The sequence below is a fragment of the Erinaceus europaeus genome, chromosome 11 (genome assembly GCF_950295315.1).
Source record: "Erinaceus europaeus chromosome 11, mEriEur2.1, whole genome shotgun sequence".
Classification (NCBI taxonomy): Eukaryota; Metazoa; Chordata; class Mammalia; order Eulipotyphla; family Erinaceidae; genus Erinaceus; species Erinaceus europaeus.
Window position 1 is genome coordinate 18114956 of NC_080172.1, and position 21379 is coordinate 18136334.

At 40.8% G+C, this 21379-nt stretch overlaps 2 protein-coding genes across 6 annotated transcripts in view; both read right to left on the minus strand.

Annotated features, from left to right (window-relative positions):
• ARB2A (ARB2 cotranscriptional regulator A) overlaps window positions 1-21379 on the minus strand; it is a 439389-nt gene that overhangs the window by 117793 nt on the left and 300217 nt on the right. The gene's annotated exons all lie outside the window — the stretch shown is intronic.
• POU5F2 (POU domain class 5, transcription factor 2) lies at window positions 8981-12270 on the minus strand. The gene has a single exon (XM_060201164.1). The coding sequence runs from the start codon at window positions 10450-10452 to the stop codon at window positions 9433-9435; it is 1020 nt and encodes a 339-aa protein (XP_060057147.1). The 5' UTR covers window positions 10453-12270; the 3' UTR covers window positions 8981-9432.

The window sequence follows — 21379 nt, forward strand, 5'->3', positions numbered from 1 at the left end:
TTACCATTATTCTGTCTCCCCAACCAGGCAAAGGAAAAGTCTCAAAATGTAAGCTCAGATCTACAGGGATACAGAGGTCACATAGGCTCCTAAGCTGAACATGGGCCCCAGACCAAATCAAATAGATGAGGTTTATAGTCAATAATATTTATACCCCTTTCCCATATTAGGGAGCTACTCTCTTCCCTGATCCAGCTTTCTGGTCCTTTTTCAGCCATGACATCATCTCCCCAGACAATAACTTGGATCCACCTGCATATCAGATTTCAGGTTCAGGGAAGAAAAAAAAACTAGCATAGCCACATGCCCTTTGGAATATAACTAAAATATGCCTACTAGCTATCTACAAAATGGAGGACCCCAACTCTTCATCTGCACTATTCCAGCCTTTAGGTTCATAATTGTTCAACAATTTGTTTGGCTTTGTATGTTAACACTTTTCAGCCACCAGGTTCCAGATGCTAGCATGACGCTGATCAGACTTCCCTGGACAGACAACCCCACCAATGTGTCCTAGAGCTCTGCTTCCCCAGAGCTCCACCCTACAGGGAAAGAGAGATGCAGACTGGGAGTATGGATTGACCAGTCTAAGCCCATGTTCAGCGGAGAAACAATTTTCAGAAGCCAGACCTTCCACCTTCTGCATCCCACAATGACTTTGGGTCCATACTCCCAGAGGGTTAAAGAATAGGGAAGCTATCAGGGGAGGGGATGGGATACAGAGGTCTGGTGGTGGGAATTGTATGGAATTGAATACCTCTTATCCTAGGGTTTTGTCAATGTTTCCTCTTTATAAATAAAAATAAATAAATAAATAAAATAAGTTTGCCAAGGGAAAATGTTTCTTTAATTCTGAAATTATAAATCTACAATAAATCTGTGGTGAAGGCTATTGTCATGTTTAAAGAAAACATAGATATGTACAAACACACTTTAAAAAATATTTTCATGGGAGAGAGAGGGGGAGAGAGAGAGAGGCAGGTCAGAGCACAGCTCAGTTCTGGTTTATGTGGGTGCTGAGAGCTGAACCTGGAGCTTAGAGCCTCATGCATACCAGCCTGGTGAGCTATCACAGTACTGTCTCTTTGGTCCCTAACTGTACTTTTTGCTTACTACTGTAAAGAGGATTCTAAATCTTTTGGTTAAGAATACTAGCCTTGTTTAAAGGAATCATATGATACAGGAAACATTTAATAAACATTTTCAGAATGATGGTAAAGGTTCTACTGTAAGGCTACAATTTATGTCTTTAATTGAGGTGGGGGAAAATAGGACAGATTTTATTTAGATCACCACTTGCTAGTTAAGTTGTTCTCACTAAAGGCACCTGTGATATCTTTGGAAGTGAAATGAAGCATCTTACTTATTAATTCACTTCCCCCACTCAAGTGCTATATTATAGAAAATAATGATTTACAACGCAGTTGTCACATGGGTACAAATTCTTATCTCCTGTGATAAGTATTAGCACCACTCTTTTTGAACCCTAAGACAGCAGGAACCTCACATCTCCACTATAGAGCCCCTACTTCCCCCAGTCCTGGAACCCTTGGATAGGGCCCACTTTCCCATATGCCTCTCCCAATCCATATCAAATAATATTGCATCCACCGATCACAACCTAACCAACGCAACGATTGCCACCTCAACATGCTTCACCTCAGACTGTGTCCAGAGACTTCACGTGTGGAATGACAACCCTTCAGCTTCATTATTCAGGTGAGACCTTTCCTTTCATAGTATACTCTGATTTCATCTCAGGTGGTTCACTTTATAACAAAGTCCCAAAACCTAGATATACACCAGTTTTTGTGAGAGAGAGCATATGTTCACATGTATCCATAAACTACTGCAAAATATATACCTGAAAGCAGAAGTACACTAGAGTTTGCAGTGAGTACCTCCCTAACACTTCCCCTCCACTATTCCAAGCTTTGGGTCCATGATTGCTCAACAATTTGTTTGCCTTCGTATGTTAACTCTCTTTTCAGCCACCAGGTTCCAGATGCCATCAGGATGCTGGCCAGGCTTCCCTGGATTGAAGACCCCACCAATGTGTCCTGGAGCTCAGCTTCCCCAGAGACACACCCTACTAGGGAAAGAGAGAGGCAGACTGGGAGTATGGACCAACCAGTCAACGCCCATGTTCAGAGGGGAAGCAATTACAGAAGCCAGACCTTCCACCTTCTGCAACCCTCAATGACCCTGGGTCCATGCTCCCAGAGGGATAGAAAATTGGAAAGCTATCAGGGGAGGGGGTGGGATATGGAGATTGGGTGGTGGGAATTGTGTGGAGTTGTACCCCTCCTACGCTATGGTTTTGTTAATTAATCCTTTCTTAAATAAAATAAAAAAAAAAGAAAATTAAAAAAAAAGAATTTTGGTCATGTTAAGTGAGATCAGTCAGAAAAGGAAGGATGAGTATGGGATGATCTCACTCATAGACGAAAGTTGAAAAATAAGAACAGAAGGGAAAACACAAATCAGAACTTGGACTGGAGTTGGTGTATAGCACCAAAGTAAAAGACTATGTCTGGGATTTGTGTGTGGGGGGAGGGCTCAGGTCCTGGAACATGATGGCAGAGGAGGACCTAGTGGGGGTTGAATTGTTATGTGAAAAACTGAGTGTTGGTATGCATGAGACCCCTTCTGTTTCATTTGGTTTAAATCCCCCCTGCTCAACACTATTCTATTTACATAACCACTTCATTCTATTTACATAACCACTGTTAACAAGTTCCACCCTCCCTCCAGGGCATTTGTGGTTCAGTGATAGGATTCTCTCCTAATCTGCCCCCTCCTTGTCACACTCTGATTTTCGCCAGTCACTTTTCTCTCCACCCTCTCTATGTCACATCCTGTTTCCACCCTACTTGGCAAGTATATATAAAGACAGCATTGTGAGTTTTACAGTACTTTACCTTGAGTTTAGCTTAGCTCGTCTTAGATTGTGCTGCGTCCTGCATGAATAAAGAGATACTGCCTACAGCTCAACCATGAGTCCCTGGTCGTCTGTTACCCGCCTGTGAAGCCAGCCCGGCGAAAACAACATAACCCATCGAAAACAACAACTGAGTAATGTTACACATGTACAAACTAACGTATCTTACTTTTGACTGTAAACCATTAATCACCCAATAAATAAAGAAATAAAGAATATTGGTCCATATACTCAGAGAGGTAAATGTTAGGGGACGATGACCAGAGGGCTCTGAAATTCATTTTCATCAGGACCCAGAGAGAGAAGAGAAAAAAAATAAGGGGGGGGGGGGTGGTGGGGCTGGTAAGGACACTCAGAAGTAGTAGATGTGACTTAGAAAGGAAGAGAAGGCAGGATTATAGAAAAAAGGGCAAATAAATATAAATATAGATAGATATTTATAGAAATAAGTCAACCCTTTACCTGTGATCTTGGGAGAACTAATTCAGTTTCCAGTGGAGGGAATGGAGATACAGAACTTTGGTGGCAAGAAAGGTGTGGAATTATACCCCTGTTATCTTCTAATTTTGTAAATCAATACAAATCACTAATAAAAAAGTGACACACCTCAGTACTTGCTTAAGCAAAGAGAAGCAGCTTCATGAAGGATGCAGCTGTCAGACCCTTGTTGCTACTCCCCGAAATTTAGAGCCCATAACCACTTCTCCAAATTTCCAGGGGCTGCAGGTTCAAAGGAAAGTCTGGGTCAGAGAACCTTCACAACTTTTAGGAGCTGGGTATTCACAGCATAATTCTGCTTCTGAGACTGACTGACTATCTATCTACCTGTCTGCCTATCTACCTGTCTGCCTATCTGTCTGTCTGTCTATCTATCTATCTATCTATCTATCTAGTCTTTAAAGCACTTTGCCAAAAGTTCTTTCCTGAAAGATGCAGTATATCTGAGGGTCTCTAAATGTGGTGAGTATGGGAGACCTGATTCAAACTTGATTCCATCAGCTAATGGTAATAGTGAGAGTGAGAATAAGGAAAATAGAGAAAGAAATGTTTAGGGACCCTCACCCAGTCGGAGGGGCAATGGTCAATGTAGAATTGATGAAGAAGCAGTGGTACTGTAAGTTATTTATAGTTTTGTGAAATAGTCGAAGGATATCATATATGCCTTAAGTATTTCCTCCCCACCCAAATTTTAACCATTTAGGAAAAACTGATAACATTTTTCATATAAAGACATTCAATAATCTAGAAATAAAGGGGAGCTTCTTCAACATAGTAAAGGGCATATATGAAAAATTCACATATGAATTTAATATTATATTAAATGATGAAAGACTGAAAGTTTTACTTATTAGATCCAGAACAAAACAAGGATATCCTTCCCACTTTCACCACGTCTGTAAACATAGTACTGGAGGCTTCCAAACAGGTACATTCATAGAAGTAGGAAGTGCGTTATCGGCTATTAGGGGCTGGTGGTAGGTGTATGGGATCATTGTATAATTACAGAGTTTCTGTGTAGAGCCGTAAAAATATGTTGGAAATGGACAATAGTGATGGTTGTACATCACTGAACTGTATACTTAAAATGATTACAATGGCAAGCTTTATGACATATTTGTTTGCCACAAAATAAGGTCTGAGCACCAACCTGACTTCCCTGGGCAGACGACCTCACCAATGTGTCCTGAAACCCCACCTCCCCAGAGCCCTACTTCACTAGGGAAAGATAACAACAGGCTGGGGGTATGGATCTACCAGTCAATGTCCATGTCCATTGGAGAAGCAATTACAGAAGCCAGACCTCCCACCTTCTGCACCCCATAAAGAATGTTGGTCCATACTCCCAGAGGGATAAAGAATAGGAAAGCTTCCAATGGAGGGGATGGGATATGGAATTCTGGTGGTGGAAACTGTATAGAATTGCACCCCTCGAAGCAACCCAGGTTCCCAACAACAAATAAGTGGCTGAGAAAGCTGTTGTGTATATATATATATATATATATATATATATATATATATATATATATATATACACACACACAATGGAATACTATACAGCTATCAAGAACAATGAACCCACCTTCTCTGACCCATCTTGGACAGAGCTAGAAGGAATTATGTTAAGTGAGCTAAGTCAGAAAGATAAAGATGAGTATGGGATGATCCCACTCATCAACAGAAGTTGAGAAAGAAGATCTGAAAGGGAAACTAAAAGCAGGATCTCACTAAATTGAAAGTAGGGCACCAAAGTAAAAACCCTGTGGTGAGGGGCAGACATGCGGCTTCCTGGGCCGGTGGGGGTTGGGGGTGGGTGGGTGGGATGGGACACAGTCTTTTGGTGGTGGGAATGGTGTTTATGTACACTCCTAGTAAAGTGTAGTCATGTAAATCACTAGTTAATTAATATGAGAGAGAGAAAATTAATTGTATGTCTCGAAGTTTTTAAAACACAGACTGAGTCTTCTTAATATATAGGTTGTGTATTTGATATGCGGACTCTCTCAAAAGCCTAGACCAAGTAGATCAGAAGCAACCGGTGGTACAGCTATATACAAGATGCTGGGTACTATACAGCAAACCCTAACAAAAGGACTTTTCAAAGTTAACCCAATTACCAAATAATGTGATGATAACATTAACCATCGATTGTCTTTTTGAACCCTAAGACAGCAGGAACCTCACATCTCCACTAGAGAGCCTATATTTTCCCCAGTCCTGGAACCTTAAGATTGGGCCCACTTTCCCACATGCCTCTCCCAAATCCATATCAAATATAATATTGCATCTGCTGATCGCAACCTAATCAACGCAACAATTGCCACCTCAACATGCTTTACCTCAGACTGTGTCCAGAAACTTTAGGTGTGGAATGACAACCCTTCAGCTTCATTATTTGGGTGAGACCTTTCCTTTCATAGTATTCTCTAATTCCATTCCAGGTGGATAACTTTCTAACAAAGTCCCAAAACCTAGATATAGACCAGGTTCTGTGAGAGAGAGCATATGTTCACACGTATCCATAAACTAGTGCAAAATATATACCTGGAAGCAGTACACTAGAGTTTGCAGTGAGTACCTCCCCAACACTTCCTCTCCACTATTCCAACCTTTGGGTCCATGACTGCTCAACAATTTGTTTGGCTTCGTGTGTTAACTCTCTTTTCAGCCACCAGGTTCCAGATGCCATCAGGATGCCGGCCAGGCTTCCCTGGACTGAAGACCCCACCAATGTGTCCTGGAGCTCAGCTTCCCCAGAGACCCACCCTACTAGGGAAAGAGAGAGGCAGACTGGGAGTATGGACCAACCAGTCAACGTCCATGTTCAGTGGGGAAGCAATTACAGAAGCCAGACCTTCCACCTTCTGCAACCCACAATGACCCTGGGTCCATGCTCCCAGAGGGATAGAGAATGGGAAAGCTATCAGGGGAGGGGGTGGGATATGGAGAATGGGTGGTGGGAATTGTGTGTGGTTGTACCCCTTCTACCCTATGGTTTTGTTAATTAATCCTTTCTTAAATAAAAAATAAATTAAAAAAAAAGAATTGCACCCTTTACACCACAATCGTATTATTCATTATTAAATCATTAACAAATAAATAAATAAGGTCTGGGAGATAGTTCACCTGTAGGGCATTTGTGCCTCACCAGACATGGAACCACATGGGAGCACTATGGCATAAGGAGAAAGTTCATGGGTGTTGCTCTGTCTTTCCTTTCTTCTGTTTCTTTTTCTTTATATGAAATCTAAAAACTAAAGGGGGTTGTGTAGTGGCACACCCAGTTAAGCGCACATAGCACAAAGTGCTAGAACCCAGTTTTGAGCCCTCACTCCCTACCTGCAGCAAGGATGCCCATGAGTGGTGAAGCAGATCTGTGGATGTCTGTTTTTCTGTCTCCCTCTCTAGCTCTCTGTCTCCTCTCAATTTCTCTCTGTCCTGTTGAATAAAGTAAAAAAAAAAAAAAAATAATAAAGAAAGAAAGAGAGAAAGAAAGAAAGAAAGAAAAAACAACTGGCCTAAGAGTCATGTAATTGTGCAGATGTGAGGCCTCTGCTACCACAGAAACATAAAAAAAGTTAAAAGGCCAGTTTCAATACTCTCATCTAAGGAAGAGAATATTAATGGCTGCTTTGAGTGATAGTGAAATTAGCCCTGGATTTGGGGTTAAAAGATCTGGATGCAAGTCTGTTATTGAATTTCACTCTGGAACCCTGAAGAGTCATCCTTCACGTAGCCATGGTAAAAAAGAAATGAAAATATTCATGGCAGAGCTCAAACAGCAAATGCATATAAGTATAAATAGTTATAGAAATAATAGCCCATATCTGTGACCTTAGGAGAACTACTGCAGTTTCCAATGGAGTGTCTGGGGACACAGAACTCTGGTGGTAGGAACAGTGTGGAATTATACTCCTGTTATCTCATGTTATAAAACAATATTAAATCACTAGTAAAATAAAAAATAAAATGAACGAAATGAACTAGAAACACTAGAAACAGCAATTAATAAAAATAAATTAAGTGGTCTGGGAGATAAAGCACTGGAATCTCAAGTGTGTGAGGTCCCGAGTTCAATCCCCAGCAGCACATGTACCAGAGTGATGTCTGGTTCTTTCTCTCTCTCCTCCTATCTTTCTCATGAATAAATAAATAAAATCTTTTTAAAAATAAGTTAAAAATAGGAAATAAAAACAATACTACATAGGATAAGAATCACAAAGCTTGTTGTTTGAGAATACAGATAGTAAATTAGTAAATGTCTGGTTAATGAAAAAATAGAGAAAGCAAAAACTGAATAGGCTATAAGCAAAAAAAAAAAGATACAAGCTCAGGTATAATCTACAGTGATACTGGTCCAGAAGATGGCATAATGGATAAAGCATTGGACTCTTAAGTTCATGCTTATCTTTATCATAAACAAACAAATAAATAAAATCTTAAAAATAACAATATGCAGTGATAAAGTTATATAACAATAAATAATTACATGCAGGTGTGTGGCAGCAGATTTAAGAACACGGGGAATCCTGATTTCTTTTTTTTTTTTAAATATTTAATTATTTTCCCTTCTGTTGCCTTTGTTGATTTTTATGGTTGTTGTAGTTGTTGTTATTGATGTCGTTGTCAGATAGGACAGAGAGAAATGGAGAGAGGAGGGAAAGACAGAGGGGGAGAGAAAGATAGACACTGCAGACCTGCTTCACTGCTTGTGAAAGCCCCCTCTCCCTTGCACATGGGGAGCCAGGGGCTTGAACCGGGATCCTTACACTCGTCCTTGTGCTTCGCGTACCTGCACTCCAGCCATTGCGCGACCGCCGGCCTCCCCTGATTTCTGTTTATGTGATGACCAGTTTGACCAAGGTAGAAGTCAAAAACTGAAAGACACTAATTTCACAGAAGATGCTGGAAAAGTGAGTTAAGATAAACCACTGCAAAAGCCATGCAGAAATGTTGAATCAGTTACCACAAATAACCTATATAAAGCATGTCTGTGCTACAAACAAAATAAGGGGGTTTACCAAGGAATACATCTACAAGATCCAAAAGAAAATAAACTGAAAATAAGATCCAGAGAAATAAGCTGCGGTGAGGCTATTGCTGATGTCCAGCTTGTCCAGATCTTAGGAAAAATCAGATTCAAAATACAATTATAGCTAGAGTACTCTAAATGAAACACTGAATTAAAAAAAAAAACTTTCAAAAAGGTGTTGAACAGGAAAATCCCGGTGTTTCAGCAAGAACTCTGGGTACTCCTTTCCTATTCTAGCCTCAAACTCCCTGCCCATGCGTGGAAGCCATTCTGGACTGTGTGTGTGTGTGCGCGCGCATGCACGCACGCACGCACGCATGTTTGCATAAAGTTATGCCTATGTTGATAAAAATGGTATTTACTGAAGTGGTCTTCTGTCAGTAGAAATTTTCACTCAATGTCATATTTATTAAGAAACAACAAAACAAAACAAACAAAAAACCCAAACCCATGTAAGCTTTTCCTGGGAATGCTGCTTGCTAATGCTTCTGTGTATTCAAGTGGAGATCAAGAAATAGCTTAGGCATTCTACAGTGTAGTCACTACTAGGCACTGCATATTCTGAATCTATGTCATTTATACTCTGCCACCTGTCCATTTAACTCTACTTCTAGGAGCTTGTGGTTTGGACTTTAGAGATTGTTGGTCTTCTGTATGTCTTCATGTTTCCTGAGGATCACAAGGAATTAAAGGCGCATTTGACTTTCACTTAATTAAAAAATAAAGGGAAACAAAATATTTGAAACATTTTTTTGATGTATTGTAAGGTACCTTAAAACTGCTAGGGAAAACCACAAAACAGAAACTCCAACTTCTCAAATATTCTGAAATAAATCTATCCCCCACCCCCTAAATATTCTTAACCCCTTTAAATAGTGAGTGAAGAACTTAATGGTAAAAGCCCAACTGAATTGCAGGGACTGGTTTCCCTAGTTTTGCACTCCCCAGAGGAGAAGACCCTTTAGCTAGAAAGCCTGGGGAGGCCCAGAGTATTCACAGGTGCTGAAAGAAAGGTCCCCCCGACAGGGAAAGGAGCTGAAGAATACAGTGGGGTAAAGTAGGGCCCCCCATAGTGGGAGGAACTGAAATGGAACCTTGGTGCCAGGGGAAAGTACACAGGGGCCCCTGGAAAAGACAGCTCAACTGGCCCCACTTCCTCCGATGGAGAGAAATCATTGGTGGGCCGGCTGCTCATCTTGCTCCGGTTGTAGAACCAAACACGGACCAAGTCCTTCTGGAGCCGGAGCTGTCCAGCAATGTGGCTGATTTGCTGCGGTGTGGGCCTGGGACACTGCAGGAAGAGCTTCTCCAGGTTGTTTCCGATGCGTCTCTCTCTGCTTGCCCGTCTCTGCTTCCGTGCCTGCTTCAAGATCATTTCCATCCGGCATAAGCCCAGAAAGTTCTTGGTGTCTACTTCTTCCAGCCACATTTTCAGCAGTGGACGAAGTTTCCACATGTTGGCCAGGCTGAGTTGCTGGGCCTCGAAACGGCAGATGGTTGTCTGGCTAAGCACCTTGCCAAAGAGTGCACCTATAGCAAACCCTACGTCGGCCTGAGAGTACCCCAGGGTCATCCTCTTCTGCCTAAGTTCCTTGGCCAGCTGTTCCATCTCTTTCTCTATGGCTGAGACATCCTCTGGCAGCTCCATCTTGGGGATGCACTGCAGGACAATGCAGGGTCCTGGGAAAGATCCCTCCGAAGGGATTGGGAACCAGGCAGCCGCTTCGCCAGCTCCAAATCTGGGCCCACAAGGTGCCATCGCACTCTGGAACTCGTAAAGCGGGGGACCCATGGGCAGCCCCCAAACTTGAGAGCCTGGGCAGACCATAGGTATGACCCCAGGTCGGATCATCAGCTTGCCAGGAGCTGTCTGGGCACCGAACCAGACTGGAGTGTCAACCCGCACCGGCATAGGCCCTCCGGGTCTGTCCTCACTACTGCCTGGCAGTAGGGAGAGGTTTGAGGGGCTGTAGCTTGCCATGGGCTGAGACGTCCCAGCTCTGGGAGTCTGGTAGGAACTGATGGTTCTCGAGGCATCGGAACAGACACCAGCCTCGCTCTCGAGCCCTGCCCCCCAGTGGACGGATAGGGCAGTGCAGTCGAGAGAAACAGGTCAAGGTTGTGATGGGCCATGCATGATAGGGGAATCTGGTAGAGCCGCTGGTAATTCCTAGGGTCCCCAGGTTAAGGGCATGAGGCCTAGTCTTGAACTTCCAATTCTTTCCGAGGTGCAAGTCTCTCTTGGACTCTGCACCTCCACGCTACCTGGCATATCTTAGTCACTACCTTCTCCCCCTCTTTGGAGAGAACTCACAAATTAATGTTTAGCTCTTCAAGAACATCAGTATCTAACCCCTTTCCTCCAAATAATCTGGCAACGTTTTGGTTTCACAAATATTTTTGTTAAATATATTGATGACCGGTGTTTCTAGAACCCAATTCATTAACTGTCCCCTCACTATTATCTTCAAGGCCACAATTATTGTAATATCACAACAGTCTGCACGTCTTCAGTCCCTGTGTCCTAAGAAACCTAAACATCTCTGCTTGAATTTCTAGTTAATATCAGTTTACTGTCAGATTCTACTCCCCCACCCCCACATTTTGCCAGATTCCACTTTCTCACTGAGGCTGAGTTTCTCCACTGATTCTGTGTTTCTTCCACCAGCACTTGCAGTTACCTTAGTTTCTAGGTCCAGTGTTTGCATTCACAATAGAGACCTGTGTAATGGCCCCCTGTCCCAGATTGGTCTGACCTGCTATTTCCCACTATAAATGCCACTTGCGACATCAGACTCCCCTATCTCTGGCCATCTTCTCAGATCCTAAGCTATGAGAATAGATTTCAGTTCATCATGTCCCTAGTTTTGGTACACAAGTCATAGGTCCTGACTACAGACTTAAGGAGGAAGAAGGAAAGAGGGAAAGAGAATCTGTGGTCAGGTTGAAATCTTTGCAAAAGGAGCATTGGGAAAGGGAAAAGGGCAAAGATCTTGGATGAAAAAGAAAAACCCATTTCTCCTCTCACTTTTTAACTCACTCAACATGATATAGTTATACCCCACCCACATCTACTCAAATTGTTCTTTTTGAAGTCACCAGCGACTTTCCAACTGTCAGATCTGATGACTTAAAAAAAAAAAAAAAACCTCATCCAAAGCCTCTCTGCAGTAATGCTATTTTCCTGGCTTCTTATCATTAAGAAAAATAATTCCATGAAATCCTAGTATCAGCCAAATCTATATTTTAGCCTGACTTCTCTCCTAATTTTCAGCTTTGAATCTCCCACTGCCCTAAGTCCATTACCTACATTTCTAAACCTGTCTTTCTTTTAGGGCTCCCTGAGCTGGAGGATGACATTATGACCCCAGTAGCTATCCAAGTTTAAACACAAGACCTGTTATAGGCATTTCTCAAACTATACTTTTTATATTGGTTCTCTTAAAATACCTAAACTCTGCCACCTTTTCTATAGTCTTGTCTTACTGTTTCAACTGAGCCCACATAATTTCTCACTTGCAATAACAACCTTATAATTGGCTTCTTCTCCTTCTTCCCATTTCATCTTGCATTCTTTCTGTCACTTCAAACACCAAGCCAAACCTAGCCAAGCCCCTCCCCCTAAAAAAAAATCTAATGCCATTTTTTCTCTTTAAAACTTTCAAAATCTACCCCATCTTCTTCCCTTAATCAACAGCGTGGGCATTCAAATTCCTAAGCACATAACACTGAGCTTTTTACCATTTGGTCCCTCTATCCTTTTTCTCCTTCCCAGTCGTATCTACCGTACTTCTGCACCCCCACCCTGCAACTCCATGCACCCCCACCTTTATCCTGGTGCCTAGTGGAATATTTCATTTTACCCTACAAAACTCCAGGCTTTTCACACCGGTCATGCTCTATTCATACTGTTCTTCTGTCTAAAATGGTTTTCCCTGCTTCTTAGTCTCACTGTCTCATGTCAGGCAGAGTTCTGCTTAAGTATCACTTCTTTAGGTCTTCCTAGACCATCTTGTATAAAATGATAGACCTTATTACTCGGTTTCTTTATTAACATACTTTGCTGTCTGCATTAGCCATAATTATATGTGTAGCCATAGCTATTTGTCTGTTTAGGGTATGTTTTCCTTCTTCCAAAGAGCAGGGGTATTGTCTCATTCACTGCTGCATCTACAGTGTTTGCAGCTGTACTTGGCTCACAAGAAGGTGTTTAATAAACATTTCCTGAATAAATGCATCATGCTGTGTTTCTAGTCACCTTTAAGATGGAGTTCGGGGGCTAGGTGGTGGCACACCTGATTGAACGCACATGTTATAGTGTGCAAGGACTTGGGTTCAAGCCCCTGGTCCCCACCTGCAGGGGGAAAGCTTCATAAGTGGTGAAGCAGGGCTGCTGGTATCTCTCTGTCTCTCTTCTCTCTCTCTCTACCTCATCTCTCAATTTCTGGCTATCTCTATGCAATAAAAATAATAAAAAAATGTTAAAACATGGGTTCAACAGTCACCTTACAATGAAGTATTATCCTAAGCAGAGATAGTTACTGGTTTTGTATACAATAAATGATTTCACTGTAATATCTACCAGTGATTATTTTGTATCTCTCGTTTTCTAACTCAAGTATGAAATATTAAGGGAATGAAAGTAGGTATTACTAAGACTAGAAAATGATTGATCTCTGGCTGATAGACACCTCAATGAATATATTGAATATAACTCTCTTACCTGTATGATTCTGAGACTAAAGTTTATTAATTGCAGTTTAGACAAAAAAGAAATTTCACTCTTCCACTACCCTCTTCATTCTTGCTCTTCTGTAGTAGAATAAGGTCCTTACATGCTTTTTACCAGATGAGTCAGTGGTACTATGAGTCTAACTTCTTCAACTTGATAATAGAAGTAGTAAGGTCATAGAAGTGGCCTTGATTTTCATCTGCAATATTCCAGCCTTTAGGTTCATGATTAGTCAACAATTTGTTTGGCTTTATATGTTAACTCTTCCTTTAGCCACCAGGTTCCAGATGCTACCATAATGCCAACCAGACCTCCCTGGGCAGACAACCCCACCAATGTGTCCTGGAGCCCCGCTTCCCCAGAACCCTGCCCCACTAGGGAAAGAGAGAGGCAGGCTAGGAGTGTGGATCAACTGCCAATGCCCATGCTCAGCGGAGAAGCAATTACAGAAGCCAGACCTTCCACCTTCTGCATCCCACAATGACCTTTGGTCCATACTCCCAGAGGGATAAAGAACAGGAAAGCTGGGAGTCGGGCTGTAGCACAGTGGGTTAAGCGCAGGTGGCGCTAAGCTCAAGGACCGGTGTCAGGATCCCAGTTCGAGCCCCCGGCTCCCCACCTGCAGGCAGGTCCCTTCACAGGCGGTGAAGCAGGTCTGCAGGTGTCTGTCTTTCTCTCCTCCTCTCTGTCTTCCCCTCCTCTCTCCATTTCTCTCTGTCCTATCCAACAATGACAACAACAATAATAACTACAACAATAAAACAACAAGGGCAACAAAAGGGAATAAATAAATAAAATAAATAAATAAAATAAAAAAGAATAGGAAAGCTATCAGGGGATGGGATGGGATGGGATGGGATACAGAGTTCTTCTGGTGGTGGGAACTGTGTGGAGTTGAACCCCTTTTATCCTATAGTTCTTGTCAGTGTTTCCTTTTTATAAATAAAAATTTTTTAAAAAGAAAGAAATGGCCTTGAGGGAATGATAGAATAAGAGAAGAACTGGGGAATCAAGAGCCTTCTGCATAAGCTATAGCCTTGTTTATTTGTTGCTGTCTGCATCTCCACTGCAACATAAGCTAGAATGTGTGCTGACAAAGAGCAAGGTATGTCTGGTTTACTGCTAGAATCCTCAGCACTGGCCCTACATCTATCATGGACTGGCATGTCAACAAACATGTGCTCAGTGTTAAACAAATGAATCTCTGCAGCATTAATGGTGCAAAGACTTTTCATTTGGCTGCAGTTAAGTTCCAAGATGATAATCTATGAAAACAGTTAACAACTCAGAATATTTCATCTGTAATAATTTTGCTAATATCAATATTTCTAGGTACACCTACACATTTTTCCAGATATATATATATATTTCAAAATATACCGAAAAGAATGAAAGCTTGATCAAAAGTTGGGATAAAAGAAAGCAACTGTATAACTTATGACCTGTACAGTGGGCTGGGAATAGCTCACCAGGCAGGGCACTTGCCTTGCCATGTGTGTGACTCAGGTTTGAGCCCTGATACCACATGGAAAGTACTACAGTGACCTTGGGGGGGAAACTTTGGTGTTGTGGTGTCTCTCTTCTCTCTAAATGAAAAATTCTGAATAAATACATAACCTAGAGGAGTTAAATTGTACGTACGTGGTGATTCCTTAGTGAAAAAAAATTCAGAGAGAAGGTTCATTATTTGTTTAAAAATAATAGTGTAGTTGAAAAGATATTCTTAGTGAATTGGAATAAAGTGAGTTTGACTGAGTCTGAGGGAATCTTATTACAGTAGTAAATGTATAGTATAAAATGCAGTAAACTAAAACATTTCCTAAGGCTATAGGGGGCTGGGTGGCGGTTCACCTAGTTGAATACACACACTGCTATGAGCAAGGGTGAGAGGTCTGAGCTCCTGAATTCCACCTGCAGAGAAGACATACCAGGAGCTATGAATCAGATCTGCAGGTGTCTTTCTCGCCCTCTCTATTTCCCCCACTCCTCTCAATTTCTCTCTGTCTTATCAAATAAAATAGAAAGATAAAGGAAAAGGAAAGAAAAGAAAAGAAAGGAAGAGAAGAGAAAAAAGGCCTCTGGGAGTAGTGGATTCATAATGCTGGTACAGAGCCCCAGTGATAATCCTGAGGGCAAAATAAATAATAACTAAATAAAAATAGGTTATATTAACTCAATTAACTTTTAAAATTAACATGGGTGTTCTCAACTAAAGTTTTCTTTGGTCAGATTGCATCTGCTAGTATATTCATTTCCTGGTTTATCATTATGTGCTTTCACAAAAGTCTTTATTCTTAAGGGAAGCCTTGGTATCTCCTTAAAAGTATATTTAATGTGAAATGGAAATGGGGTGATCAGGGATAAAAAGCAGGAGCTATTTGGTTAAAACAGAAATACAAATCAGAGAGTGGCAGGTGATAGGAATACCCAAGGCAACTAACTCTGTTGGACAGAGGAGTTTGAAAGGCTAATCCATCACCTTCAACAAATACAGAGACCTCTTAGTAAATGATTAGATTACAAGGTAAGGATCAGGGCAGTCTTATCCATAGGGAGTTACAAAGGAAAGACAAGAAACACATGGTGCCAGGTCCAGTGTATTTATAATCAGAATGGGAGAGAGAAGAAATGGTTAGGAGAGAAGGACAGTTATACTTGCCCAAAGAGATGTTAATTAATTTTCAATTTGAGGATCTTTAGAAGTAAGAGAAATTTGAAGCAGAAACATAGGAAGTACCTTTTGTCTTTCTAGGCTGTCCTGAAGTATTCTCCATTGTTAAGATAGCAAAACCAACTGTTAAATCCACTAGCAGGAAGAGCTGTAAACAGTGGAGTTAAAGTTAATGAACATCTTCTCATAGCTTGGTTTAAGTGTTCTCTTATGCAATGTTTTGTCCACACACTTACTGCCTTTACACTCACTGGCTATCTTAAACTAGCTTCCCACCTAGGAGATACGGAACCTCCCAAGAGAACATTATAGGGGCCACTTATTTTGTACTTCTGTGCCAAACAATGTGCCAATGCACAGGGCTATCCACAGTGTTTTACATGTGGAGTAACTATATATAACACAGGAGTCAGGCAGCACAGCGGGTTAAGCGCACATGGTGCCAAGCGCAAGGACCAGCGCAGGTCTGTATCTATCTTTCTCTCCCCCTCTCTGTCTTCCCCTCCTGTCTCCATTTCTCTCTGTCCTATATAACAACGACAGCATCAATGACAAAAATAATAATAACTACAACAACAATAAGAAAACAACAAGGGAAACAAAAGGGGGAAAAAGAACTGATTTAAAAAATAAAGTTAAAAGTTCTTTTAGGCTAGACATGGACCTTCCATATGATCCAGTAATTCCTCTCCTGGGGTTATACCCCAAGGACTCCATAACACCTAACCAAAAAGAGGTGTGTACTCCTATGTTCATAGCAGCACAATTCATAATAGCTAAAACCTGGAAGCAACCCAGGTGCCCAACAACAGATGAGTGGCTGAGAAAGCTGTGATATATATACACAATGGAATACTACGCAGCTATCAAGAACAATGAACCCACCTTCTCTGACCCATCTTGGACAGAGCTAGAAGGAATTATGTTAAGTGAGCTAAGTCAGAAAGATAAAGATGAGTATGGGATGATCCCACTCATCAACAGAAGTTGACTAAGAAGATCTGAAAGGGAAACTAAAAGCAGGACCTGACCAAATTGTAAATAGGGTATCAAAGTAAAAACCCTGTGGTGAGGGGTAGACATGCAGCTTCCTGGGCCAGTGGGGGGTGGGAGTGGGTGGGAGGGATGGGTCACAGTCTTTTGGTGGTGGGAATGGTGTTTATGTACACTCCTTGCAAAATGTAGACATATAAATCACTAGTTAATTAATATGAGAGGGGGAAAACCAATTGTATGTCTCAAAGTTTTTCAAAACACAAACTGAATCTTTTTAATATATAGGCTGTGTATTTGATATGCAGACTCTCTCAAAAGCCTAGACCAAGTAGATTAGAAGCATCCAATAGCACAGCTATATACAAGATACTGGGTACTGTACAGCAAACCCTAACAAAAGGACTTTTCAAAGTTAACCCAATTACCAAATAATGTGATGATAACATTAACTATCGATTGTCTTTTTGAACCCTAAGACAGCAGGAACCTCACATCTCCACTATAGAGCCTCTACTTCCCCCAGTCCTGGAACCCTTGGATAGGGCCCACTTTCCCGTATGCCTCTCCCAATCCATATCAAATAATATTGCATCCGCCGATCACAACCTAACCAATGCAGCGATTGCCACCTCAACATGCTTCACCTCAGACTGTGTCCAGAGACTTCACGTGTGGAATGACAACCCTTCAGCTTCATTATTTGGGTGAGACCTTTCCTTTCATAGTATACTCTGATTTCATCCCAGGTGGTTCACTTTCTAACAAAGTCCCAAAACCTAGATATACACCAGTTTCTGTGAGAGAGAGCTTATGTTCACACGTATCCATAAACTACTGCAAAATATATACCTGAAAGCAGAAGTACACTAGAGTTTGCAGTGAGTACCTCCCTAACACTTCCTCTCCACTATTCTAAGCTTTGGGTCCATGATTGCTCAACAATTTGTTTGGCTTTGTATGTTAACTCTCTTTTCAATCACCAGGTTCCAGATGCCATCAGGATGCTAGCCAGGCTTCCCTGGATTGAAGACCCCACCAATGTGTCCTGGAGCTCAGCTTCCCCAGAGACACACCCTACTAGGGAAAGAGAGAGGCAGACTGGGAGTATGGACCGACCAGTCAACGCCCATGTTCAGTGGGGAAGCAATTACAGAAGCCAGACCTTCTACCTTCTGCAACCCTCAATGACCCTAGGTCCATGCTCCCAGAGGGATAGAGAGTGGGAAAGCTATCAGGGGAGGGGGTGGGATATGGAGATTGGGTGGTGGGAATTGTGTGGAGTTGTACCCCTCCTACCCTATGGTTTTGTTAATTAATCCTTTCTTAAATAAAAAATTTTTTTTTTAAATTTCAAAAAAGTATATAAAACACCTGGATATGAGGGAGATGCAATTTGACTTGCATATTATTAATCAGTTATCTCATTGACAATGAAAGTTGTTCTTGCTTCCTTATTTAATTGAATGCATCTCTCCCAAAGCTGCTTATGCTCCAGACAGTGGGCAGAACTTTAAGTGAAAAGCTAACTTTTTCTAGTGGAGGCACAAACAAGACAAACAACCTTTCCAAATGTAATTAATTAACAGAACAGACTAGAAGATTGAGTAATAATCTATAATTCAGTCAGAGAAGGCAGGGCAGACTAGGTAGTAATTTTACAGTTTTTCCCACTTGACAAGAGTCCTAATAATACAGTACCCAGCAGCCATCAAGGAATACAAGAACTGGCAGACAGAAGGCAGATGGAGGTCCCCAAGAACCATGTTAGTTGAAGAGCAAGACTAAAAGCGACATTAGACATCAGGTCCAGACATCAATCATTAGGATATCTCCTTCTGCACATAGGACATAAAATCTACAATCCATGAAAACCAGGACAGCTGAGTACAATAAGAAAAGGCCCTCCCACCGCAGAGTGAGAGCTGACACTATGCATTATATCAATTAGTTTCATTGAAAACCACCTTAAAATACACTGAACTTATGAAGTCACTGGTCCTTTGATGTGTAAAACTCTATAAGACAAAGTGAGACCTCAAAGATAACATTCAGCTAAGAAAAATTGATATCTGAAGGTAGATACAATGAGAACATTAAAGCTTTCTGTGGTAACATGGAAAAGAGTCAATCAAATCAATGGAGGATCAAAAAGGATCATTTACTGCTTTCTGAGATAAATGTACAAACAGATAACAACTGCACTGTTGTGTATAGGAGGTAACGGAATGAACTTGGTGAGAGGACAGCTATTGTGAGTAACAGCAAAGATGTGATGTGTAGACTCATAAATGTGTAAGAAAGGACTAGATTGCTGTAGTGTTGCCAACAGAATTTCTTTCATTTTCTTAACTGCAGATTAAGACTAAAAAGAAGCCTTATGCTGCTACTTCTTTTGGTTGTTGTTGTTCTAATTATCTTTATTTACTTATTTTGGATAGAGACAGAAAAAAAAGGTTGAGACAGAAAAAAAAAAGGTTGAGAAGGAAGGTGTTGAGAGAGAGAGAGAGAGAGAGAGAGAGAGAGAGAAAGAGATTGAAATCCTGCTTCACTTTTTGTATATTTTCACCCTTGCAGGTGATGTTTGGGGGCTAGAAGCAGCATCTTCGTGCATGGGAGGTAATGTGTGAGCACAATCAAGTGTGCCAATACCTAGCTCTGTTCTTAAAAATGACTCCTCAGAGTTATAATTGCTACTTAGAAACCAGAGCTCATGGACAAATCACATAGACACTACAAAGAGATTTAGAGTATATGTAGAAAAAAACCTCTTTACTTATTTTGTGAATCTGTGACATTCCTAAGACATAAACTTGCTATGTTGTAAATTAATATTAAATGTAAAAACCCTACAGCTTCCACTAGAAAGCCTGCCTAAAGAATTCAACATGTTTGTATAAGCCAGAAAGAACAGTAGATCTGAGCAAGGCTGAGGTAAAAGGCAGTATGTTGATGAGACCAATATATTCACAGAAAGTCACACAGATAAGGTTTAAAAGTTCTTGTTATGCCAAGAAAGATGTAAACAAACTTGCTAGCTGAGCTGCCCTTGTTACAAAAGCAAATCCTAAGGATGTTCTTGCATAGATTACTCTTGTCAGTGTGCAGGCCACTGTCTTCTACGTTCAAACTTGCACACTGACTTTAGAGCAGAAATACATACCTATTCATAGTTTAACAAGAAAGTTTTGATTATATTGCCCAGTAAACTACACTTTAACAGAAACAGCAGATTGTGATCAAGAGAATAAATAATTCAGATGTTATATGAGCTCAGAGAAGTTCATGAATAGCTGAATAGAATTTCTGATTGAAGGAGATAACTCTGACAGGTAGAGTGAATTTTTTTTTTTTTACCAGACAGTTTCCAAGTTAATTGATCTTGGTGACACTGCCATCATAAATTCAAAGTCCCTACGAATTTTTCTGAGATTTTGCTAAGAAACAATGAGTGAAAGCTAGCCAAACAGAGACCGTTATCTTTCCTTTTCTCTCTCTCATTTTTCTTAAGAAAATCATTACAATAAGTAATGTGAAATACAGTAATGACCACGAGGAATTCAAGAGTTAACAAAAGATTTAGGATGTTAAGTAGGAATTTACCAACATAGTAACTCATCTCAATACTCACACTGGAAACTCCTTTCAGCGTTTTAAACTGTACAAAGTCCTTGGATTTAGATAGTGATTTAATAAAACTGAATAATCTTCCAAGTTATATCTCACTGTCATTCCAAATGTCTTAAAGAAAACCAATGAGGTTGTCAGTTTCTCTTCTGAACTCAGGCCTGAATCCATATTTATTTTCCTAGAATCCACTGTTCAAGTTTCTAGCAGTCTGCTCACCATTCTCTATATGTACAGATAACAAAAGTTTCATCTTCTAAGAGCAAACTTGAAGGTAAAGCTCAAGACAATGTTGCTCTTATAATTAGTTAATATAAGGTTTAATCATTATTTCTGAATATTCACTGTACAGTCACACTCTATAAGTGCAAAAGGGGAAAAGTGAAAGAGCATATCATTTATTTGTACTCACTTTGTATCCAGTGATGGAATAATTGGTAAGGGTTAAACTGGTCAATTTCCAGCTAGAATTTTACATTTTTCTTACATAGAAATTTCTGGTAATAATTTAAACTGTAGAAAGATGCTGGGCCTTTCATGATTGACAGAAATACTGGTGAAACGTAAAGAAGAAATCAGGGAATTTAAAGAAGTTTTTTTTCCACAAGGATTTGTTGCAAGCCAAGTGTTATTTTGGAGGGAAGACAATTAAAGAACTTGCAGGAACAGAAAGGGGAAACACAGAATAGAACTTGGATGGGTTGGTGTACTGCATCAAAGTAAAGGACTCAGGGAAGAGTAGGAGGGCTCAGGTCCTGGTGAATGATGGTGGAGGAGGACCTAGGCTGACGGTGAAAGTGTGTTGCAGAAAACCAAGAAATTTTTCACATGTACCAACAACTGATTTCCCCCTAATTAAAAAAAAAAAAAAGAACTAGTAGGCTT

Coding starts and splice junctions, on each gene's coding strand:
- POU5F2 (XM_060201164.1), bottom strand. CDS start 10,452: ATGGCAAGCTACAGCCCCTCAAACCTCTCCCTACTGCCAGGCAGTAGT.